General features: G+C 41.3%; 1 protein-coding gene across 1 annotated transcript in view; it reads right to left on the reverse strand.

The window, feature by feature from the left end:
* Positions 1-222: 222 nt before the first annotated feature.
* The window catches only part of LOC127625386 (gamma-aminobutyric acid receptor subunit beta-2-like), a 215,103-nt gene continuing 188,783 nt past the window's right edge, over positions 223-26,542 (reverse strand). Inside the window, 5 exon segments of the mRNA XM_052100660.1 lie at positions 223-1,527; positions 1,530-1,746; positions 3,815-3,955; positions 7,474-7,718; positions 11,942-12,094. Coding sequence (XP_051956620.1) covers positions 1,400-1,527; positions 1,530-1,746; positions 3,815-3,955; positions 7,474-7,718; positions 11,942-12,094 — 884 coding nt within the window. The 3' untranslated portion in view covers positions 223-1,399.

Raw genomic sequence — 26,542 nt, forward strand, 5'->3', positions numbered from 1 at the left:
TGCTACTAGTTACAAATAAAAAAATGTATGCACACAGCAGTCACGCTCAGTATTTATGAAGATAAAACAAGAAAAAACTATTCGCCAGTGGGGTAAGAAAATACACTTATTTCCCCTTTTAGTTTAGTAAATTGATCTTGTTTTAAAATTGTTTATATATTGTTATCATCATCATTGATTCATATGAGGGTGAGTATAGATGACAGAATTTTCTCTTTAGGTCAACTATTTAATTTGAATGTAAATAAAATCTCATCTGCATGTAAATTAAAAAAAAAAAAAAAAAACAGAATCATTGCAAAACTATTCGTATTGTCTTTTAACTTTGTGGAAACAAGAGACATTACAAAAACATTTAGAGATGTCAAATGCCATAGAGAAGTGGTTCTCAATTTTCAAATTCAACTTCATGTCTTGACAAAAGTTTTATTAAAACGTTAATGCAATGAAAACGGAACGTGTTCTTTCCTTTTTACTGTTCTGCTGAATAATGAAAAGTTAATTGAAAAAAACAAAAAACAAACCCAAATGAACTTTTTAATTATATTGTTCTGTTATTTTCTGTAAACTTTCTGCTATATTAATGCATAAAATTGTATTATGCATACACACTTTTAAAACATCCCAAAAAGTGATTAGTTAATATTTAATAGCTTACACAAAGTTTGTTGATTAATAAGAGAATTGTGATTGTGACTGTCAAGCTACAAAAGCACTTAAAAGCACCATTAAATTTGTCCATATCACTCATATCGATATATAAATACTTCTGAAGCCATACTATAGTGTTGTGTGAGGAATAGACTGAAATGTAAATGTTTATTCAGCTTTTCTCCCATTGAATCTGGTGTGCATGCAAAAAAATGTCCTTGTTTACATATGCACGGCACATTCAGCACAACTGACGTTGAATAAACATCTTGGGCTACCAAGAGCTGTGTGCACAGAATGAGCTGTGGTTCCAGGCAAAATTATATACAAGGCTTAAGGAAAAAAATGTGGAGGAAAAAAAATTGCTCATATTGGTTCTTGGGTGTATTGTTTTTTGTATTGAGAATCACTACCATAGAGATGTCAAGTGCCTTTTTTGTAAGGGAAGGAACTGAGAAGTTGAAAGATTTTTTTTGTAGTAAGACTTTGAGGTTTCTGTCCGTAAAAGTCCACTAAAACATTTAAAAAAATTTGATTTTTGAAACATGCATCATTTAATTGAACCTCATTAGACTATCAGTGTCAGCCAACAATTAAGGTGAATCCAAGGTCAAATGTCAACAGAATTAGTCCTGATTTTCATCTGTCAACATAAGTCCCGCTTATATTGCAAAACCAATCGGCAGGAAATGGAAGAATATACTGACATAAAATTAAGTGGCATTCCTCAGATGGCACCATTATCCAGTTAGTTGACATAGTAAAGCCAATAGATGACATTGAAAAAAGAAAATACGGTGGGGAAGATAATTCTTGACCACTTGTCGATTGAATTTACGTCAGTTAAATCAGGGATGGTGATTTTGAGCTGTGATGCCGCCGTCGTATTCGGCTCTTCTTCTGAGCAACATGGTGTTCCAGTGCATTGCGTCCAAAGTTGTTTCTAGCCAGGCCGGCTTTGCGATACTGCAGCGTGGTGCTGTCATAGGCTAGCATGGTTGCTCGGGGGTCGCCCAAACCCAGGGACAGCTCTGACGTGCCAATTTCATTCTTGATCTCTAGAGGACTGAGAAGAATGTTTTCATGGGGGTCCATCTAGGAGGTAAATCCAGATGAATAGGTTAGCATTAATAATTTGTAAGGTATCAATTTTCTTATTCTGACATGAATAAGAGTTATTTGCTGCTAAATGACGATAGATGGCCTTTTCAGAACACTTGCTAAACTGCTACAAAATAATGTGTGTAAAGAAAAATATGTGATCTGGTTACTATGGATAAACTAAGTCAAAGGTGAAGGGTGTAATTTCAGTTCCACTAGTGGCACAAAACAGAATTGCAATCTCTTTGTTTGATACAAACATTTATTTAATACCAATTTTACTGCAGAGAGCTATCCGTTTGCATTCCCATTGATCTCAATGGCAGTTGTTCAGACCCCCTAGTAATATGCCATTTGAAATATTTATTGTTTTCTCATTGGTAATATACATATATATGCCATTAATTGCATATGCATAGCTTTTCGTATGTTAAACACATTCAAAACGTATGTTTTTGTATGTCTAGATAGATGCCGGAATGTACAGTATGGACATATTTACAGCATCTAAAACTTAAACAATGAGTTAGAAACACAACGTATTTACGAATCATTTGTAAATACAATAACTCAATGATACAATATTAATTAAATATTAATGGACCAAAAACGGATGGCTAAATGTAAAATGACTTGCATTTTAGATGCTGTCAATATATCAGTACTGTATGTTTCTGTGTCTATGTAATGTATGTGTGCTAGAACCATGCTTTTCATAATAACAAATAATAATAGTCATGAGATCACATTCAAATTACACCCCTTATTACATTTTAATATAAATTTTCATTTTCTTGTCTTGTAATTTATTTATTTTATTTGCATTTGTTGCACATATTTTCATTGGAGAATAACAAATTGATTTCTAAAGGCCACCTTGGATTCTTTTTGGTGTGATAAAATACAGAATTCATCAGCATTAAAATTTGTCAAATTGACATGATATAATCATGCAAACTTACCCATTGCTTTTCACAAATTTTGGCATTTACAATGCACTATTTTACACAGATGTGACAAACCAACAAACTGCCAGTAACACAGCCTTATTGAAATGAGTTGGTATAGATGGAGATGTAAGATGATGTATGGTATGGTGGTACACAGTTCGATGGAAGACATTTTCAACTACAGTTTTTCTGTTTTAAGCCAAATAATAGAGCACCATGTTGAATGTTTTAGCCATAGGTAGATACAGTATATTAAAAAATAAATGTTCAATTGTTCTCCCTTCAGTTCCACCATTAAATCCTTCAAACATTATAAAGTTTCTATAGTCATTGTAATAAATAGTTGCTGCAATAGTATACTGTAGTAAGTTGTAAAAATGTGTTTTTGTTAGTGGTTTAGAGGGAAAAGAGAGGTGATGATGGAAATGGAGAAACAAAAGGTTGTGCTCTTAAATGAATTATTCACCAAAGTCACCATTTACTCACCCTCATGTCATTGCAAACCCTTATGACTTTCTTCTTTAGAACAAAAAAAATAGATATTTTGAAAAGGATCCTGGCTGCTCTTTTCCACAACATGAAAGTGGATGGGGACTGGAGCTGTAAAGCTCCCAAATGACCAAAAACAAGTGTTCATCAGTACATGTATGCTATACGTCCCTCCCTACAAAGGCAAGTTCCCACAGTAACTGTGGCAACACTGAAAATGAGAAAAATTACGTAAAGGTTACTTGGTTATAGTGTGGATTTGTAGTTAATTTCTACACTCTGTTTCATTTGAACTTAAAAATAATAAACTAAATTAATAGTAAATGTATTTCGCATTTACGAATATTTCAGGCCTTCTGAAGGTTATACGATATTTTTGTGTGAGAAACAGTCATAGATTTAAGTTGTTATTCACTAAAATCATGCCCTCAAATATGGAGCATTTATATGTGTTGCAGAAGAAATTCAGTCATACTGGTTTGAAACGACATGGGAGTAAGTCATTTTTTGGTTGAACCTATTCCTTTAAGAAGAGAAAAACAAGGTATTGTAAAAAAGCTGGGTCTTAAAGTAATTTGGCGCATTGTATGCCATAACTATATTAACTTTTTTTTCCCCAGTACCTTATTTTTTGAATCGCCTAGTCCTAATGCTGCATCGTCCACAAAGATTGGTTCCCACATGGAGTCATGCGTGTCAAAATCCCTCTGTTTCATTCTGGCATATAGAGTATCGTCTCTCTCAACTACATTTCCCATCAACCACTGAAAACATACAACATAAGCACTGTCAAAGCAGTCACTTTTCAAGAGTGATGGTGACATATACTGCCTTTACTTTTCAAGGCAGGTTTTCCACATCGGGTTTAAGAGTGTGAGGCAATGCTGGCATTTTGTGGAATATGCCTAAAAAAAAAAATCACGTCCCTTACTCCAAACTAAAGTAGAGGGTATTCCTGCCATAAGGTCTCCATAACATCCTGAAACCCTCATATAACAAATTAAAAAAACCAAAATTGTTGGCCAGTTATGTAAATTCATTCTCAGTCTTTGCTCAATCTATGTGTCTGTGCTATGATTATACAGTATATATAAGCAAATAAAATGATCACTACAATGATAGTTTTTTTTTCTAAATATTCTCTAAATATAGTACACATAAGCAAGTATTTTAACTGTGCCTACAATACTGCCATTGTAGATTGAATCATTTGGATTATTCTGTTGCTTAAAGACCCCAATAAAATTAGTTTATGTCTGTTAGTTTTAAGGCCATGGTACTGTGCTCTAAAAAGATATAAATAAGAATAAACTTTTGCAAATATACACATTTAAAATCTTCAGTCTTTCCAGGTAAACGGACCAAAACATACTAATGACTCATCTTGCACGCAGGGGTGTATACACATTTTGTCCAGAAAATGGCCTCTTGAGACTGTCCCTCCCCCTAATACCACCTGGCAACTAGCAATAGCAAGTAGCAAATGTTGTTTTTTTCTCCAGGTTGTGACGTAACTAAAGGTTAATAGGTTACAGCCACAAGTGATTATTTAGATATCGCATGACATTTTAGAGATACTATTTAGTTATTTTGAGTTAGTATCTCATTATTTCGAGATATAATATACTCAGGTGGATATACAGTAAATTATTATACTATTTTTATTAGTTTAATTGTATTTTTTCGAACAATCTGCTGGTAATCATACCACATATATGTATTAGTGGTGGCTCTCTGTGGATTCTGCCCTTCAAAAGACTTGATTGACAGCAAATATTAAAATCAATGCACTTCATTATGTACTTCCACCCGCAAACACACACCTGATGCCAAACCAACCTATAAACACAGAAATACACCCACCCTTACACACTGCAGTCAGAAATGTATAACTGTGTAAAGGAAGAAAAATAAAACTGTTTCAATTCACAAATAAACATACTCTAAATGTATGGATTTCAAAGGGATCTCTCTTTTCAGTTGCCATAAAAATCACATCAGGCATTGAAATTACGGTGGACATATGAAAACACACTAGACAAAACAATCAAAACAACCATTGATAAAACACTTATATATTTACTGCATGTACAAACTGAGTGTGAGCAATTTTTATTGAACAACATTTTTATATAACAAAAACACTATAATGTTATAATTTATTTTTATAACTGTGTGTTTCTTCATCTATGGGCACTTTGAAGTTCCTGAGATTGATTTTAATGAAAACTAACAGATCTCAACATTTATGAATTTTTTTGTTATAAGGTCATCTCATTAAAAATGTAATCGATTCAGTCATTCGACTCCGTATGCCTCAAGAAACCTAAAGAGACCAAGCTCATGATTTTAAGCCAAACTTTCAGAATTTGTATGCAAAAAAGGCATTGCCCTTCTATCATTCACTCAATGTTGTGTCAATGTAGTGACACTACGGGTCGCTCTTGGGAGCCCCAAACACCTCAGATCTTTGAGACAAGGCCAATGAGATTTGGCGAGTGGAATATTTGGGTATAAAAGGAGTTGGAATGTATTCACTCATTCAGAGTTTTTCTTCGGAGCCGAACAGTTGTGTGTCAGCGAGCTGAATTCCACTGCCGGTCATTCACCTCTTAACAAGAAGCATATGCTGTTGGATATATGGCGCATTCAACTGGCTTTCTCTCCTTCTGCACAATCAGTGCAGAGTATGCCCCTGGGTGCTTCGAGAGTGCTAAAACATATATAAAACTATATATTCTGAGCAAAAGAGTATATTTTCCTCTATTATTGTAAAACACATCGACGTGAATGTCTTTTTAAAGATGCCCTTCCATCTTTGTGTAGTTTCTGGGTGCGGTCGTTACCTCTCCACCTCTGACAGCCACGATCGCTGCCTCACGTGCCTGGGCCATAAACACGTTGAGGAAACGTTCGTGGATGGTTCATGTTCTCATTGCGAGAACATGACCATGACAACATTGTGGTCGCGGCTTTCTTTCTTCCGGGGGAAAGCCACTTCAGCCATCCCCCGGGTATTCTACCTACGGGTACGAGGCCGGCCAGGTTGATGCTGGAGGCGATTTGGGGGCTCTAATGGGTTCGGTTCTGCCGGGTAACCCCCGACAACTGATCATTCCCCAGCATGCTCGTTTGTTCCCATCAAGTTCTGGAATGAGACAGGCAGCTCGTGTTAGTGCCAGCCTAATGTCTCTTTTGGAGCATGTGAGATGCATGAGATTTTGATTACTGCATCAGAGAGCACCTTGGTGATGTCAGACGCCAAGGACTCGATTGGGCTAGCACCTTCAGGTATGCCGACCCAGTCTGAGGCTGAAGTGGAGTTGACCACCATGCTTGCCCGGGCCACAGTGAGTGCTGCCCTGGAGCTAAAGAGTTCATGAGGTACACCATTTACTGAGCGAACCCAATCTCTCAGCTCCTCTGCTCTAACTACCCTTGACGGCGGGACGGCCGAGGATTATGCCGCGATTCCTCAGGTGGATAAAGCGGCTGTGGTGCACTTGTGCCCGCAAGGCATTGCCACCTGGCGGAGTCGCCCTGCACTCCCTTCCAGGGCCTGTAGGTCTACATCATCTCTGGTGGCCAACGCCTACTGTGCCACTGGACAGGCCGCCTCCGTCCTGCATGCCATGGCCCTCCTGAAAGTCCACCAGGCCAAGGCACTGAAAGAACTGCATGAGGGTAGTTCTGACCCTGATGTGTTGCATCCGGGCGATGAAGGTCACTGCGCGGGCACTCGGGCAGACGATGTCCACTCTTGTGGTCCAGGATCACCACCTATGGCTGAATTTTGTCGAGATGAGGGACGCTGACAAGGCACGCTTCTTGAACATGACCATCTCCCAGGTCGGTTTCCTCTCTCCTTGGGTCACACATCTGGTGCCCACGGCCACCATTATTACGGTAACTAGACACCGAGCACCGAAAACATGGTAAATCGATTTGGATGGCAATTGTAACCATGGTATCCATTTGACTTGACATGAGCCAAAGAATCAGATGAAAAAGGTATTTTACTTCTAGGCCATTCAGTTTAAGTTAACTTAATTATAATTAAAGTTTCATTAAGTTAATTATGTAAAGCATAAACAAAAGTTTAACTTTTACTTTTTGGACAAATTTAATAAACTAGTAAGAATGCCTATATAAAAACCTAATTCCCCAAGTTACTAAAAGTTACTTTATAATTGTTATTCTAAAGTAGTTACTTTAGAGCACCTTACAGACACATTGAAAATGTCAATTATAAACACAAAAAGTGAGAGGCTTTTAAACATACTTTGTTGGGATCCAATCTCATTTTCTCATTGTTGGCTGTGATGGCTTTCTCTGCTGCTTTTTTCTGCCGCTGAGGTCCCCTGCCAAAGAAGATGTAGTTGACAAGCGCATACTCCAGAAGAGCCAGGAAAACAAAGACGAAACAGCCCATCAGGTACATGTCGATGGCTTTGACATACGGGATCTTTGGAAGAGTTTCCCGCAAGTGTGTATTGATGGTGGTCATAGTGAGTACAGTGGTGATCCCTACAGACAAGAAGGATTCATTGTTAAGGGTGTCGCCATGTTTGATTAGAGCTCTGTTTACTGAAGATTATCAATGATTTGATTTGAGAGTGAATAACAGCTTTGATTGTCATTTGATTGTGTTTAGAAGACTAGGAATCTGACACACAAGTCGCATGAGTTAGTTTTACAATCATTGTAATTTAAGAAAGATATTATTCACTCTCAAATCTAATCATTGATCAACCCCTGCAGACAGAGCACAAATAAAAGATGGCAACACGTCAGTAACATCAAACCTCATTTAGAGATTCATCCAAAATGTGACCATATGCCTTCTGAAATCTTTGAATTTTACACACAAATCACACAGACTACTTTTATGACATTAAGGAATCCTTTTATAGGGCTTTTAACCCTTTTAAAGGGAGTCACTATTAGTGTTGAGTGTAATCTGATTACAAAGTCAAACGTTACTGTAATCTAACAACCTTTCTAAAGTCTTAAGGAAAAAATAAATGTATTAAATGTAACTTAAGTAAGTTAAATGTAACAATTAAGTAATAAGCAAAGTATTATATTTACTTAAAAAAAGTCAAAAAGTAGTATAATTCTGTAGTAGTTACATTTTCAGTTCTTGGAATCAGATAACAGTTACTAGCTGTCAATTTAGATGTTAAGTGTATTACTTAAATTAAACAATGTATTATTAAACATACAATATTAATATTTACTGTACACTCACCTAAAGGATTATTAGGAACACCTGTTCAATTTCTCATTAATGCAATTATCTAATCAACCAATCACATGGCAGTTGCTTCAATGCATTTAGGGTTGTGGTCCTGGTCAAGACAATCTCCTGAACTCCAAACTGAATGTCAGAATGGGAGAGAAAGGTGATTTAAGCAATTTTGAGCGTGGCATGGTTGTTGGTGCCAGACGGGCCGGTCTGAGTATTTCACAATCTGCTCAGTTACTGGGATTTTCACGCACAACCATTTCTAGGGTTTACAAAGAATGGTGTAAAAAGGGAAAAACATCCAGTATGCGGCAGTCCTGTGGGTGAAAATGCCTTGTTGATGCTAGAGGTCAGAGGAGCATGGGCCGACTGATTCAAGCTGATAGAAGAGCAACTTTGCCTGAAATAACCACTCGTTACAACCAAGGTATGAAGCAAAGCATTTGTGAAGCCACAACACGCACAACCTTGAGGCGGATGGGCTACAACAGCAGAAGACCCCACCGGGTACCACTCATCTCCACTACAAATAGGAAAAAGAGGCTACAATTTGCAAGAGCTCACCAAAATTGGACAGTTGAAGACTGGAAAAATGTTGCCTGGTCTGATGAGTCTCGATTTCTGTTGAGACATTCAGATGGTAGAGTCAGAATTTGGCGTAAACAGAATGAGAACATGGATCCATCATGCCTTGTTACCACTTTGCAGGCTGGTGGTGGTGGTGTAATGGTGTGGGGGATGTTTTCTTGGCACACTTTAGGCACCTTAGTGCCAATTGGGCATCATTTAAATGCCACGGCCTATCTGAGCATTGTTTCTGACCATGTCCATCCCTTTATGGCCACCATGTACCCATCCTCTGATGGCTACTTCCAGCAGGATAATGCACCATGTCACAAAGCTCGAATCATTTCAAATTGGTTTCTTGAACATGACAGTGAGTTCACTGTACTAAAATGGCCCCCACAGTCACCAGATCTCAACCCAATAGAGCATCTTTGGGATGTGGTGGAACGGGAGCTTCGTGCCCTGGATGTGCATCCCACAAATCTCCATCAACTGCAAGATGCTATCCTATCAATATGGGCCAACATTTCTAAAGAATGCTTTCAGCACCTTGTTGAATCAATGCCACGTAGAATTAAGGCAGTTCTGAAGGCGAAAGGGGGTCAAACACAGTATTAGTATGGTGTTCCTAATAATCCTTTAGGTGAGTGTATGTTGAATACATTAGAAACATTCATGTCCATTTGTGCTTATACATGTAGACATTATTTTTCATTCGTTAAGGGGAAAATACTTTTCCACTTTGAAAAGTGTATTAGAAAGTAAATTAAAAGTAACAATTAGTAATTTTATTACTGTTAATAATGCAATCAATGAAGTAATCCAATTACAATTTTAGAAGTCATTAGTAACTTTAATTTTTTAATAACCTGACTAACACTGGTCACTATCAACTGCTGTTAAAATATATTCTTCTGTGTTCAACAGCAGACAGAAAAACATATATTCATTTTTGGGTGAACTATCCCTTTAACAACATTTCACCCTGCACTCTTTGGCAGCTAAGTGGTGCAAATGTAATCTGCATATGGGACCAATACAGACACAATTAAACTTAACTAACAGCACAACAAATTCCCTCCTACTCATGGCTCATGATCTTGGCTATATCAGAGCAATAGGCAGACATGCATACACCATTCTATATTTGTTTTTCAACCAAATGCCTAATGCTTCTAAACAGTATGTGCCATACACACTAACATACATCTGCTCAGTTTTAATATTCACTTTGTCATCTCTTATTATTGCCACCAATCCCTCTCTCTCTGCTTCCTGTTAAAATGCTACAACAGTTTTCTCTCATGTGGATGAATGCGGCCAGGCCAGACAGCAATCAGAAAGAGTGCTCTGTTTATTCACAATGAGAACGCAGCACACCGCTGCCTACCATTAGCCTTACATAATCAATGATGACAGGGAAAAACTGGAGGCTTGCAAAAAAAGGAAAAATTGAGGGAGGTAGAAAATAGCTCTGTTCCAAAACCTAGTGAGCTGCCTACTTTGGAAGCATTTGAATCACAGGCACATTCCAGATGCAAAGGCTGTGCCAAAAGGTGATTATGCGGCCTTTAAGATACTTTTTTTTGCCACATTTAAGGGCAGCATCACATGTAGCCTATATATATATATATATATATATATATATATATATATATATATATATATATATATATATATATATATATATATATTATAATAATATTTTAATTATTATAAATTAAGTCACAATACAAAAATCATAATGGTCCTAAAATAGGCATCATTTTCTTTATATAAATTATAATTTCTCATTGTATCTTATGATTTGGGGTGATTTTATACATATTTAAAATAATTATTTGCATAATTAATGCAACTCTGGTGGCCAGTACGAGATTAGATTAAATCATTTTCTGAAACTTTTCACTGGGATCCTATTCCTATAATAATCTTTGTGTCCTTCGCTCAGGAATTATTTTTTATTTCTCTTTATACCAAAAATTGTGGTCAGAGCAATAGTAAAGCCTAAAAAAATATATATTTTTTGTGTCTATTGTATCACTAAGAAGGAAACAATTTTTTTGAGTTGTGAGAATACGGAACAAGATAAATCAACCGATGACAGGGGAAACACCCAGAGACTCAATGTTCAGAAATGATAAAGGATTTAACAGAACCATTTTTGAGTAATCTGGCAGGATGGTCAGAGGGTAAGACTCAAATAGATCCTAGGGAAGGTTAATTTAAAACCACAGATATGGTGAGCAATCTATGGTCACAGGAGGCTGGGGAGACCCAGCATGGGATTATAATTACATGAAAACTTAATTTTCTATATGGAAAGACATGAAGCCATCAGCAGTGTTCTAGTCTGAGACCAGGGTAGATTCACCCAAAGTCATCATAGTTTCAACAGCTCGGCACCCAGGATCTGCAATAATTTACCAGTCCCAGAAAGCTATGCATCTCTTTCTTGTTCATTGGATGAGTGAATGTAGTGATAGTTTTCACTCTGTGTTGAGACAGGCAGACTGCGCCACCTGTGAGGATATGTGAGGATATATTTGTGCTTAAAGCATGAAATATGATCCAGGTATGTTGAATCTAAATAAATGCTATCTTACTAGATCTACTAGATGTGTCTGATACCTGTATATGTTTCAATTAATATTTTTTGATGTCTTTAAAAATATCTGAATATTTAATTAGGTTAATCTGTTATAGTTTAACACATGATTGGCATTTATTTCACATTTTATTTTTATTAAAAAAAATATATATTATATTATAATTTTTGCTTAATTTTTAGGTATTAAAATAGGTTTCATTTTATTGATGCAAAATGCATAAATGGGTGAAATATGACCCAGATATGCTTGTTTGTTCCATTTAAACCAAATTAAATGCTGTTTTAACTTTTGTACTAGATAGCTTTCATTTGGTCAGCACGTACCTAAAGCAACCCTGGCAGCAGATGCATCATAGTTGATCCAGAAGGACACCCAGGACAGGATGGTGATCAGAATGGAAGGCATGTAGGTCTGCAGAATGAAGTAGCCAATGTTTCTCTTAAGCTTGAAGCTCAGGGAGAGACGAGGGTAGGAACCTAGATGAAAATAGCCCAGCAATGAGATCACTCTCTATAAGGCATATTTATACAATCTTTTTATACAGTTCAGTCATGACAGGAGGAGGTTGGTTTAAAAGAAAAACTCTCAAAGCTGTGCAATTAAAACAACAGAGCAATTAAATATTTGAAAAAGAGAAAGTGCGCAAGTTGAATGGCTAACATATTACATGTCAAAGGATCTATGAGATTAAATGCTCACCAATTTTACATGTAAAAGAGCTGAATTGCTAACTGTCAATTTTCTCGATGACTGAAGCACTTTGTAAACCTTATTTAGTAGGCCTATTTTACAAATAAAACATATTATTAGTAGTAGTAGTATTAAACACATTGTAGGCCTACTGCTGTGCTGCATTAAGCAAATAAACCTGTCAAATAGATTCTGTCTTAATTGAAGTGATTTAAATTTTTAGAAAAGTTCAGAAAAAAACTTAGATGGTACAGTGAAAACTGTACCATGAAACCGTAACGTCCCTAGTATCCACTCTATGTATGAATGCCAAGGAGATCACATAAAATAAGGGCATCAAACCGTGATTCTAGATCATATGAAATATTCACACATGTACATGGTGACTTTCTTTAAGCTGATAGGATGAAAGCCATGCTTGAACATATGCAGTCTAATGGGATATAGTTGTAGCTTAAACTACCTAATCTGGCAGAAGTTGGTGTCATGTTTGCTTTTTCCTGGCTAGAATTCAAGTAAAAGCATGTTTGGGACTATTGATCTAACAGAGGCTACAGTCCATTGAATCAGTGTGGTGTCTCATTTTTGGCATATGATGTGCACCCACTATATGTAAATGCAAGGAGATGGACATAATAACAATCCTATACATACTGTATGCTTGAAGGGAGGCACACTGAGAAAAAAATAAAATCTTTTCATTTGCCAATGCATCATTTTCCTTTAAGATCAATGCAATGAAAGTCACTTTGGTGCATTTGACTGGAAGTAGGGTTTAATTTGTGTTTAATATACAGCAACCCCAGCGATTTGTTTCTGCTTATCCATCAGGTTGGTATCCACTCTTCTGAGGGTCAGACATAGTAAGTCATTACTGCATGCTATATCACATTGGCAGCAGTAGAGGAAGGAAGACTATGTGCAATGTGAAAGGCTGGACAAGAGGAATGTGGGCAGCAAAGAGGAGGAATGCATGAATATAATTTATATAGTCAGAATCTGAGACCACCTTTAGAATTAATTTACTATTCTTTTTACTGAATTATGAAGACATTGGGATGGTGTATGCATATATTGTTTTATTTGCACAGGCTATCAAGTTTCACATTGTCTTTTAGAATGTATACTGGTGATGGATTAGTTGATGCACTGTAAGAAAAGGGTAAAAGCATCACACTCTCATAACAATAAGTCCCCATAGTAACCTTTTGCCTGCCTAGTAAACATCGTTCTTTGTCCATTGCATGCACACCGATCATATTGGGAAGTCAACATGTTGCTACCAAGAGTTTTAGTACAAAGTATACTTCAGTTTTTAACACATATACTATCCATCACTCGGAATGATCATGAAGGCACATGGCTTCTCCTAACTGCTATGTAGATTATACACAGCTCAACCTGTTCCAGCTCATATCTTAGCCTGCCTCTCTAAAATCTCAGCCTAGATAAAGAAACACAACTTTTAGATCAACCTTGCCAAGACACAACTTCTGGTGACCACTGTCAAGTTAGCTGTTGATCACAACCTCATAATTCATCTTGGTTTAACAATAGTAACCCCAAGCACTACAGCCAGGAACATTGAAGTGGTGTTTAATGACCTGCTAAACTTCACTGGCCACATTTGATCAATCACACACTAATTACAACATAAGGAAAATCAGACCCTTCCCGTTGGAATATGTACAGCAGCTCCTGGTTCAAGCTCTTGTCATATCAAGACTTGACTACTGCAATGCTTTGTTGGCCGGCCTCCCCGCTAGCATGATTAAACTACTGCAATTGGTCCAGAACGTAGTGACGCGTCTGGTCTTTAACCTATCAAAGAGGGCTCAAGTCACTCCAATCATTGTTGGCTTTTGTAGGATTAATTGCTTCTGTTCCTCATTTTGTATAACACTGGATAGAAGTGTCAACTAAATTAATAAATGTAAATGTATAAGATAATGGACTATTTCTCTTTCAGAGTTAGAGGCATAAATATGTCTTTACAGTCCTTCAGACTCGGTTTATACAAGCCTCCTCACACACACTCTTGACATGCACATCTACTGTTGTTGTTTCCACCTTCATCTCTTGGTTAGGTTTAGTGTAGTGGTGAGTCCTATTTTATATTGTTTATAAGTGGTTAAGTATAAAAAAATCATTGTGGATGAAAATGCACTATAAATCCAAAGATTAACAAGTTTGTGACAGAATCGTCTGAACTGAGATGAGAACAGAATTACAAGGACATTCATTCAGGCAAAAGTTTGCTTCAGTTATGTCTTTGTCATATGATTGGTCTGTGAAAAGACATTGGGCAGGGTCCAAATAAACACTTGTCAGGCATCAGATATGAGTACAAATGGGCTTTGGCTGATAAAACATTTAACAGTAAATTAAACTGGCCAGTTGGCAGGGGGCTATATTAGAAACTGCAACATAATGCATGGTTTAACCTAGTTTTGTTTGATATGCCGCTTTCATTTTTTGCATGTCAGTGCCCTGACAAACATGAAGTCCACATATGTGGAAAATGGGACCATTTTCTCTTAAAAGTTGAAGAAAAAAAAAGTTTCAAATGTAACATCTGTTAGTAATGCTGCTTCATTTTAATATACATTTTTATATTTTCTTTTATAACTGTACAATACAGTTAAATTCATTAACATTAGTAAACAGATTCCTATATTTACTATGCATTTTCACATTGAGAATAAATGTATTCATGCAAAAGCTGACAAATGTTGGTTTCAGAGACTTTAAATGGAGTTATGATGAAAATAAGGTGTATTTCTAATTGTTCTGAGACCAGTGCAGGAGGTTAAGTCAATCACTAGATAAAGAGCAAATGAGCAAGGGTGCATCCTATAGCTTTCTATGCAGCTAAGTGCATTCACTCTTAAAATCCGACCAAAAGTTCAATTTCAGGCTGCAGATGATTTTTGGACCACTCAACATTTTCTGCAGACATGGGACATTGGTAATTAGTACATAGATTCAGAATTTTATAATGCAGCATTTTATTTTAATATGGTTGGCAGTGAAATGATTATGCTGGTCATACTTTTAATCAGAATTATATATTCAGCTTTATAGAAAATCAGCTGTAATGTCTGTAATGTCTCAAAAACATAAATAAACAACAGACCTGTACACATAATAAAATATTTGATTAAATACATTTGACTTTCTATAGCTTGGTATTACTTAGCATTTCACAACGTAGTCCTACTGTTTATTAGCTGATACTCTTACAAATCAAAAAAAGGAAATGGAATATGCACACAACAGTCACACAGGGGTCTCAGGAGGTTAAATAGAGTTCAGCAATGACAACTCACTGAAAGATTTAGCATGTTAATATGGGTATGACATAATGATAGGATTTCGGTTTCGGTTGACTATATCTGCTACACTGGTGCTGCAGCAGCAGAGCAAGTACATAGAATTGCTACTGGTAGAAAATACACATACATTATGAGCTAGCATGTCGACATGCTGCTGCTGCACAATTAGACAAAATGCAAGACATGCTGCATTGAGCAATTAGATTATTAGACTAGTAGCTGTTTCAGAGAAAAATTAGTGATACAGTGAAACCACAACTGAGAAATGTACACTACCAATCAAAACTTTTTAAACACTTGACTGAAATGTTTCTCATGATCTTAAAAATCTTTTGATCTGAAGGCATATGCTAAAATGTTTGAAATTAGTTTTGTAGACAAAAATATGTTATGCCACCATATTCATTTATTTCATTATAAAACGTCATGGTTACTGTCGTAACCTCCGTTCCGCGAGGGAGGAAACGAGATGTTGTGTCGAATGAAGTGACACAAGGGGTCTTCCTTGGATGCCGAATCGTACCTTTGAACCTGAGAAAAGGCCAATGTCAAGTTGGCAGACAGAATTTGCATGCCCTGCCCTGGACATATGGGTGTAAAGGGAAGCGGGGCAGCGAATGCCAGTCAGGTTTTTGCACTGAGGGGCCAAAAATTAAACACAGCCATTTACAGTGCTAGGTCAAGTGCTGTGGCAGGAGGGACACAATGTCTCGTTCCCTCCTTCGGGGAACGGAGGTTACGACAGTAACCATGACATTCCCTTTCTGTCACTCACTCGACGTTGTGTCAAATGAAGTGACACAAGGGGTCCATAAAAAAAACTAGGCCGGACGAGGTAGCTGTCCGGTCCGCATATTTCCTATTCTTTCATGAGGGAAAGACCCTGCGGAGGCCACGCCCTGCCCAGTTTTAGGGGGAGGTACTGCATGGCAAATACACCACGAGGGTTGTGAAGCCGTATGTGGGATATGGCGCAGTGGTAGGTCCAGCCTAATGAGGTTGGGCTATACAAACACGGCGGCCGGGGCAGCGGGACTGCCCGGGGGAAATGCGGGTCCGCTGACAAGGGGGACCGTACCATGGAAAATACATTATGGGGAGTTAGCCTGAAGAGGGAACTATGAAGAGGCACACTGGATCAACTTGGTGAAGGGCGCAAGGTGCAAGCGGCACACCCGGTCGGTTGTGCTGCGTTACGAGTTCTATCGGCTTGGACCTGTCAATACACAGGACCTCTGTTTGGAGATGGCGTTCCCTTTCCGTCGTCCGCCAAAGCAGACAAAGAGCTGCTCAGAACATCTAAAACTCTGCGTCCTCTAAAAAGGTATGCAAAGCACACCCCGGACACAGCAACGAAAGGGCTGGGTTTGCCTCCTCCCAAGGCAGCGCTTGCAGGTTCACGACCTGGTCCCTGAAAGGGGTCGTAGGAAAGCCCAGGGGCAGCACGCCCGTTGCACACGGCGCCCCAACCCTGTTGAGAGGCGTCTGTGACCCAGGGAACAGCCTCCCCTCCAGCCTCTCCTGCAGAAATAGAAGCACTGGCAGAACTGCACATCTCTGCAGGTCTTCGGCTCGGGAAGAACACCAATTTGCGAACAAGAGACACTTTATGGTGTAGAGTTGCATGGTGGAGGGAGCTCTAGCTTGGTTGATCGTGTCTAGGTGGTAGACACACTAGATCTTCCGCATCCCATCCAGGGGCCAGACGTGGAGTTTCCAGAGGTCTGGGTGCGGATGCCAGAGGGTGCACCGTCCCTGAGAAAGAAGATCCTTCCTCAGTGGAATTTTCAGGGAGGGGCTGTCGCGAGGAGCGTGATATCCGAGAACCAGGTGCGGGTGGGCTAGTAGGGGGCCACCAGGATGACCTGTTCCTTGTCCTCCCTGATCTTGCACAGTACCGATGCAAGAAGGCTCACTGGGGGAAATGCGTACTTGCGCAGCCCCCGGGGCCAGCTGTATGCCAACGCGTCTGTCCCGAGAGGGGCTCCTGTCAGGGAGTACCATAGGGGGCAGTGGGAGTTGTCTTGGGAGACAAAGAGATCTATCTGTGCCTTGCCAAATCGGTCCCATATGAGCTGGGCGAAACCTGTCGTGACAGCGTGTCTGCCGTCATGTTGCGGTTGCCAAGGATGTGAGTCGCGGCTGGCTCCAAAGGAGGAGATGGCAGACGAGTTGTGACATATGACAAGAGCGCACGCCCTGGCGATTTATGTACGCTACCGTCGTGGTGCTGTCTGAAAGAATCAAGATGTGGTTGCCTCTGATTAGTGGGAGAAACATCCGTAGGGTAAGAATTACAGCCATCAACTCAATGCAATTGATAGCCAACACTGCCGGGGTCCTTTCCAGGGGCCAGGGGCAGCACGCCCGTTGCACACGGCGCCCAACCCTGTTGAGAGGCGTCTGTGACCCAGGGAGTGGGGAAATCGCTCATTTATTGAACATGTGGGTACCGCAACCCGGAGAGGGTGCGGCAAATGAAAATAAGGAAACAAGGATTCTCCTCCCGGCCCTCCACCGGGGAACAATGTGGTCTTGGTACCACCTCCGGAGCGAACATCCGACTGCCTGGGTGGCCCGTCTCAGGAGTGCTCCGGAGCATTTCTGGTCCGGGAAGTGGTCCTGGAGACGGGGGGCGTACACCGCCTGCGAGGTGCTCGCAACTGGGGCTGAGAGCTGGGCCCAGGTTGCAGAGCTGCCTGGTTATGTTCTCGCAGTGAACGCCGCCTCAGTGTGATCGCTACCCAGGCACACGAGGCAGCGTCTGTGGGCGTCGTTCTTGGAGAGAAATCGACCACATCCAAGAACAACACAGGGGCGGAAAGGCATCTTGAAAAAGATGCATCCTGAATAGGACGTTCTACGCCGCTGTGTATTGCTCTTTTGTGAGTGGAAAACTCAGACTCTTTTAGAGGAAATACAACTCTTTAAGGAGGAGACACTCTTTTAAACAGAAAGAAAGCGCTGTCGAAGCACCCAGGGACGTGAACTGCACAGCGTGCAGAGAGAGATACGCCAGCTGTAAATATGGCGTGCAGATCCAACAGCGATGCTTCTTGCTGGTAGAGGTGAGTGGAACATGAGTGAAAGTCAGCAGCTTGCTGCACAACCATTCAGCTCGGAAGAAAAATTCTGCCCCGCTTCCATTTATACCCGATGTCTGGAGCACGGCATGCAAATTCTGACTGCCAAATTGACATTGGCCTTTTCTCAGGTTCAGAAGTACGATTCGGCATCCAATTAAGACCCTTTGTGTCACTTCATTCGACACAACGTCGAGTGAGTGACAGAAGGGGATCTAACATTTTATTTAAAAAAAATTATAATTTGAAAATAATGACTTGGACCAAATAATAAAGAAAAGCAACCAATAAGTGCCCACCATAGATGGGAACTCCTTCAATACTGTTTACAAATCCCAGAGAGATACCTCAAGTAGTTGGTTGAGAAAATGTCAAGAGTACATGTCTGCAAATTCTAAACAAAGGGTGACTACTTTGAAGATGCTAAAATAGAACACAGTTTTGATTTATTTTGGATTTAGTTTAGTCACATCATAATTCCCATATTTCCATTTATGTTATTCCATAGTTTTGATGACTTTACTATTATTCTAAAATGTGAAGAAAAAAAAAATTATAATAAAGAATGAGTGTGGTTCAAAACTTTTAACCGGTAGTGTATATGTTAGACAAAGAGAGTACAGGAATCGACTGACTACCCAATTGCATGTCAAAGGACCCATAATCTTACACCATGTGAGCCAACATATTGTCTTGACGTAACCTAACAGATAACAAGTTCAAAGAACCTGTCAGCTTGCACAATGTAGAGTTTCATGCCTGAACTTTAGTCATTTGTAAAAATGATAATCTTACCCTTGTTGATTTGAGATGTTCACGATTCAAATCAGAACCAAACAATCGATCTAATTAAGAAAACATCTGATAAGACTCATACATCGTAACTATTAGTTAGAGGATGCACTATTTTCTACCTGAAAATGTACCAAAATAATTTTATCTAGGGGATGCCTAAAGTTTTTTTTTTTTCTTTTTAATTCAGCCCCCATGTGGCAAAACTTGCAATATTCCTCACATTAATCCACCAAAATAGAAATATGATGAACAAATGTCAATAGGTCTTCAAGTTATATGAGAATTACAGTACAGTTTCACTGAGAGACAAATTCTCATGTCATATATATGCTGCATGACCATTAAAAAAATATTTAATGGTGGTAAATGTTCAACATTGAATGGTGTGGCAAATTAATTCTGGGCCTTGGTCACAGTTCAGATGAAGAAATTAGATAATAGATAATTGGGATTTACAAACGGAACATGAAGAAATCACAGCATTGGAATATATCATCTCCATGGTAACTTTCTCTTCAGTAATTACTGTAAATATCACACTATAAATAGAGGTCTATGTTTGAGCTTTAGTATTCGTGGAGAAGACTTGAGGACCACTATTACCAAAGCAATTCAGATTTTAGCAAGCATAAAAATAAACATTTGCTTTAATGTTCTTAGGACATACAGAGCATCTAGAAAGTATTCACAGCGCTTCACTTTTTCTACATTTTGTTATGTTACAGCCTTATTTCAAAATGGATTAAATTCATTATTTGCCTAAACATTCTACAAACAATACCCCATAATGACAATTTGAGTGTTTGTAGTTTGTTTGAAATCTTTGCAAATTTATTAAAACTAAAAAACGAAAAAAATCACATGTACATAAGTATTCACAGCCCCAAAATTTAGCTCAGGTGGATCCTGTTTCCACTGATCATCCTTGAGATGTGTCTACAACTTGATTGGAGTCCACCTGTGGTAAATTCAGTTGATTGGACATGATTTGGAAAGGCACACACCTGTCTATATAAGGTCCCGCAGTTAACAGTGCATGTCAGAGCACAAACCAAGCCATGAAGTCCAAGGAATTGTCTGTAGACCTCCGAGACAGGATTGTATTGAGGCACAGATCTGGGGAAGGGTACAGAACATTTCTGAAGCATTGAAGGTCCCAATGAGCACAGTGGCCTCCATCATCCGTAAATGGAAGAAGTTTGGAACCACCAGGACTCTTCCTAGAGCTGGCCGCCCGGCCAAAATGAGCGATCGGGGGAGAAGAGCCTTAGTCAGGGAGGTGACCAAGAACCTGATTGTCACTCTGACTGAGCTCCAGCATTTCTCTGTGGAGAGAGGAGAACCTTCCAGAAGAACAACCATCTCTGTAGCACCAATCAGGCCTGTATAGTAGAGTTGCCAGACGGAAGCCACTTCTCAGTAAAGGAGAAGTGCCTGGAGTTTGCCAAAAGGCACCTAAAGGACTCTCAGACCATGAGAAACAAAATTCTCTGGTCTGATGAAACAAAGATTGAACTCGTTGGCCTGAATGGCAAGTGTCATATCTGGAGGAAACCAGGCACCACTCATCACCTGGCCAATACCATCCCTACAGTGAAGCATGGTGGTGGTAGCATCATGCTGTGGGGATGTTTTTCAATGGCAGGAACTGGGAGACTAGTCAGGATCGAGGGAATGATGAATGCAGCAATGTACAGAGTCATCCTTGATAAAAACCTGCTCCAGAGCACTCTGGACCTCAGACTGTGGTGAAGGTTCCTCTTCCAACAGGACAACGACCATAAGCACACAGCCAAGATAACAAAGGAGTGGCTACGGGACAACTCCCCATCCATCTTGATGGAGATTGAGAGGTCCTGCAAAGAAGAATGGAGAAACTGCCCAAAAATAGGTGTGCCAAACTTGTACCATCATACACAAAAAGACTTGAGGCTGTAATTGTTGCCAAAGGTGCTTCAAAAAAGTATTGAGCAAAGGCGTACATGTGATTACTTTAATTTTGTATTTTTATACATTTGCAAAGATTTCAAACAAACTTCTTTCACATTGTCATATTTCTTGTAGAACTTTGAGTAAAATAATGAATTTAATTTATTTTAGAATAAGGCTGTAACATAACAAAATGTGGAAAAAGTGAAGCGCTGTGAATACTTTCCGGATGCACTGTAAGTAGTTCCTCACCTGGCAGAGCATGGTGCAAGCAAATACATAGGATAGATTCCAAGAGAACACACACACTGATAAAACGTAAATCTTGAATTTACTGTCAAGTCATTTTGGATAAAAGCATCTGCTAAATGCATAAATGTATGGATACTAGATTACCACAATACATCCTAATGGAGGAAAAAAAGCCTTTAAATGTTTTCCATCTCAATTGGCACAAAGGCAAGATGACACAGTGTTCTCGTTAAAAAACCTTGCAGGAGCTGTTAAACATTAGTCAATAGTCTGTCTTCATGTCACTGACATGCTGAGACAAATGCAGTTTCCAAAGATTGCATCTACACCCTCTTCACTTTCTTGCATGACAAATTCATGAATATGAAAATGTATTCAATGAATAAATCAAGTGGTCACACAACATTTTGTTAAATTACTTATAAGAACACTCTGTTCCCTGTCTGTCCCTCACTCGACATTGTGTCGATGTAGTGACACTAGGGGTCGCCCTTAGGAGCCCCAAACACCTCTGATCTTTGAGAAAAGGCCTATGGGAATTGGCGAGTGGAATTTGCATGCCACTGCCCCAGTCGGGTATAAATGGAGCTGGCTTGCAACCACTCTTTCAGAAAAGCGGTTGTGTTCAGTTAGCTGAATTCCTCTACCGGTCCATTCACCTCTGACAGCGAGTGAAGCAGTTGGATTTATGGCGCATTGCAAAAGTTTCTCCCCCTTTTGCACCGCCGTGGTGCAGAGAACACCCCTGGGCGCTTCAGCAGCTAAAGTATATTCTTTCCACCAAAAAAAATAATATATTTCCTACTAAAAGAGTGGCAAAGAGCGTCTTTTTCAAGATGCCTTTCCATCTGTGTAAAATTCCTGGTTGTGGTCGCTATCTCCACACGTTTGAAGGCCACGATCGCTGTCTCATGTGCTTGGGCACGTCCTCCGTGGAGACATCATTCATGGATGGTTCATGTCTGCATTGTGAGAACATGACCATGGCAATGTTGTGGTCACGGCTCTCCTTTGTCAAAGGGAAAGCCACCCTAGCGGCTCCCCACCTTGGTCCTTCCACCTACTGGTATGAGGCTGCGATGGTTAGCATTGGGGGAACTCAGTGGGAGCTTCTCTGCCGGGAACCCCCACGGGCCTCCCAGTACCCAGCATGCTTGTGTGCCTCAGTCGAGTTCTGGGAAGAGACCGCCGGATTGTCTCAAGGCGGGTTCGCAATCTCATTCACAGCTCGTGAAGAGGATGAGCTCTCGATTGCAGCATTGGAGAGTGGGCTCGTTCAGTCTGATGCCTAGGACTAGGCTGGGCTTCCACCCTCTCGGGTGCGGTTGCCCAGTCGCAGGCTGATGTGGAGCTGGCGGCCATGCATGCGACTGTGAGTGTCGGAATGGAGTGGAACCCTCCACTCCCCCCCTGAACCCTCGCAGATCGACAATTGGATCCTGGGCCCAGAGCGCCACTCACGGCCGCGCCCTGCCCCGGTTCCTTTCCTCCCGGAGATGCATGATGAGCTCACAAGTTCGTGGCAGGCACCTTTTACTGCCTGGACCCGATTTGTGGGCTCCTCTCTCACAACCCTCGACAGCGGGGCTGCCAGGGGGTACTCGGCGATTCCCCTGGTGGATCACCTATGCCCACAGAGTGCCGCCACCTGGTGGAACCATCCGAGACACCTGTCCAGGGCCTGAAGGCTTACGTCGTCACTCGCAGCTAAGGCCTATGGTGCCGTTGGACAGGCCACCTCCGCCCTATATACCATGGCTCTCCTGCAAGTGCACCAAGCCAAGGCGCTGAAAGAACTGCATGAGGGTAGTCCTGACCTGGGACTGATGCAGGAGCTGCACTCGGTGACCGATCTCACCCTCCGGCCGATGAAGGTCACGCCGTTGTCTCTGGCAGGCGATGTCCACCATGGTGGTCCAGGAGCGCCAACTCTGGCTCATCCTGGTCGAGACGAAGGAGGCTGACAAGGTACGATTCCTTGACACCCCCATCTCCAAGGTTGGCCTATTCTGCGATACCGTCGAGGACTTTGCCCAGCAGTTCTCAACATAAAAGCAGACGGAGGCCATCCAACACATCCTGCCCCGGCGTGGCTCAATATTCCGCACCCAATCTGCTCATCGCCAAGGGCATCCCCCTGCATCAGCAACACCAGCTCCACCACAGCCCACCCCAGTAAGCCGGCCCCTACATGGAGCCACCCGCAATAAGCAGATGCCACCCGTCTCACAACAGGCCACTAAGAACACAAAAAAGGCTTCAAAGCGCCCCTGAGACCGGCGACCTGCTGCCTTGTGCACGGAGATCGTGTCCCTTCTATTACGTGCCATTCCCACGTACGGCTTCACAACCCTCATGTTGTATTTGCCCCGTGTTATCTCCCCCTAGACTGGGCAGGATGTGGCCTCCACAGGGTCTTTTCCCACTGAAAGAATAGGACCGGGAAAGATGGCAAGTCCCTTGGTAAGCACGACTTAATCATCAGGTTCCTAAGAGGCGCCCGGAGGTTAAATCCCTCACGGCCAAGTCCTCGCGGGCTTCCAGAGACCTCCTTTCGAGCCGCTAGAATCAGTTGGACTCAGGGCCCTCTCTCTTAAGACTGCCCTGCTGATCGCGCTCACCTCCATCAAGAGGGTCGGGGACCTGCAAGCGTTCTCTGTCAGCGACACTTGCCTGGAGTTCGGTCCAGCAGACACTCATGTGATCCTAAGAACGCAACCGGGCTACGTGCCCAAGGTTCCTACCACTCCCTTTAGAGACCAAGTAGTGAACCTGCAAGCGCTGCCCCGGGAGGAGGCAGACCCATCCCCATCGTTGCTGTGTCCGGTACATGCTTTGCGTACCTATCTGGACCGCACGCAGAGCGACACTCTGAGCAGCTCTTTGTATGCTTTTGGGGATAGCGGAAAGGAAACGCTATCTCCAAACAGAGGCTTTCCCACTGGGTAGTAGATGCCATTTCATTGGCTTATCACACTCAGGCCGTGCCCCCACCCCTTGCGGGTCCGAGCTCACTCGACAAGGAGTGTTGCGTCCTCGTGGGCACTGGTCAGGGGTACCTCCCTGGCAGACATTTGTAGAGCAGCGGGTTGGGCGACACCCAACACATTTACGAGATACTACAATCTCAGAGTTGAGTCAGTTTCATCCCGTGTTTTCTCAGGTCCGAGCCAGTAGAAATCGGTAACACGCCGATGGGCTGGCCGGGTGAATCGCTTGCATATAGCGCCCTTTCCCTCGCTTGAGGTAAAACTGTGCGTCTTTTTTCCCAGGAGATTCCACTCAACTCGAATCCCTGGTCGATTCCTCCCTAGCCCTCATGGGTCCGCAGTTCGGCGGAGGAACTTGCCGACCCAATCCACTGCGGGTACTCAAATCTACCCTGTACTGGACTAAGTGCTCCACAGGGTGAGGACTCCTACGCGGACTCCCCCTGTGTGTATTTTCCGCGATACGGTCCCCTTGCGAGTGGACCCGCATTTTCCTTAGGCAGTTCCGGCTGTCCTCCGGTCGCCGTGTTGTAGCAACTCCCCTCGCTGAGGCTGGATCTACCACCGTGCCACTTCCACGTGTCGCTAAAACACATGTGATGTATTCACCACCTTACCTCCCCAGCTGGGTAGGGGTGGTCTCCGCAGGGTCTTTTCCCCTGAAAGAATAAGAAATTGGGTAAGACCCCCTTCCGTTCAGCATCATACACACAGGGCCCTGGCTGTCTATTGCTCTATGCAAGAAACATAGAGAGAAAAGAGGCCCAGCCAGGCTTGGCTCGTTCCCAGGTTGGCAAGCGTCGCCTTGTTCCCCTGTCAGGGTAACCAAAAGGATTCCGACGACTTTTGTGGGGCATTGGGGAAGGGTATGTGTAGTCTGATACAGCTGGTCATCTGGCACGTAAAAAACACCTGCCCGCTCCTGTGTCAGAACACGTACACGGCTCAGCGCATGGCGTAATTTAAATTGGACCCCTATTGTCGCTTCTCCGACACAACGTGGAGAGAGCGACAGAAGGGGAACGTCTAGGTTACGAATGTAACCTCCGTTCCCCGATGGAGGGAACAAGATGTTGTGTCCTTCCCGGCCACGTTGCTGAGCCGAGCTGCTGTAGTGGCCAGACCATTTCCGGCTCCTCAGAAAAATGAACTCATTCCGGAATGAACTCTAGTGTTTGCCTCGCCTTTGTACCCGTATGTCCGGGAGCGGGGTATACAAATACTAGCTGCCAACTTCTCATTGGCGTTTTTTCATAGATCAGAGGTATATGCTCAAGAGAGACCCCTAGTGTCGCATCTCTGACACGTCTCGTTCCCTCCATTGGGGAACGGAGGTTACATTCGTAACCTAGATGCTCATTGACATTGGTTAATGCATTTGGTACAATTAATCTTTATTTATTTTTTTTACAGTATTTATCTAGGTTAAAGTTTCATTAACTCTTTCCCCGCCAAACACGGAATTTTCCGTGTTTTATGAAAAAACGCTTCCCGCCAAACACGGAATTTTCCGGTTTCCGTGTTTAGGTGTTATACGGTAAGGAAGACCCCATGCATGTTTTGAAAGAGTACGTAACTCTTTGATCAAAGAAACAGACTGCGATCGTCTCAAACATGAAGAAGTGGAGTATGAGAAGCTCAAAATATCAGACATAAACATGCCTTTTTCTCAGCTTTTTGTCTGAAATGTTGTTTTTTGACAAAACCTACCTCTGTTCAAGTCGCAATAAAAAAAGAACAAATGAAGATAAAATAAAATCGTTTTATTTGCCTAAAAGCAGAGGCCCAGATTTTTATTTTGATATATAGCATCTTCATATATTCATGGAAGAAAATATTCTGCGGGCCAT

Source organism: Xyrauchen texanus, chromosome 31, assembly GCF_025860055.1.
Source record: "Xyrauchen texanus isolate HMW12.3.18 chromosome 31, RBS_HiC_50CHRs, whole genome shotgun sequence".
In the NCBI taxonomy this organism is placed as follows: domain Eukaryota; kingdom Metazoa; phylum Chordata; class Actinopteri; order Cypriniformes; family Catostomidae; genus Xyrauchen; species Xyrauchen texanus.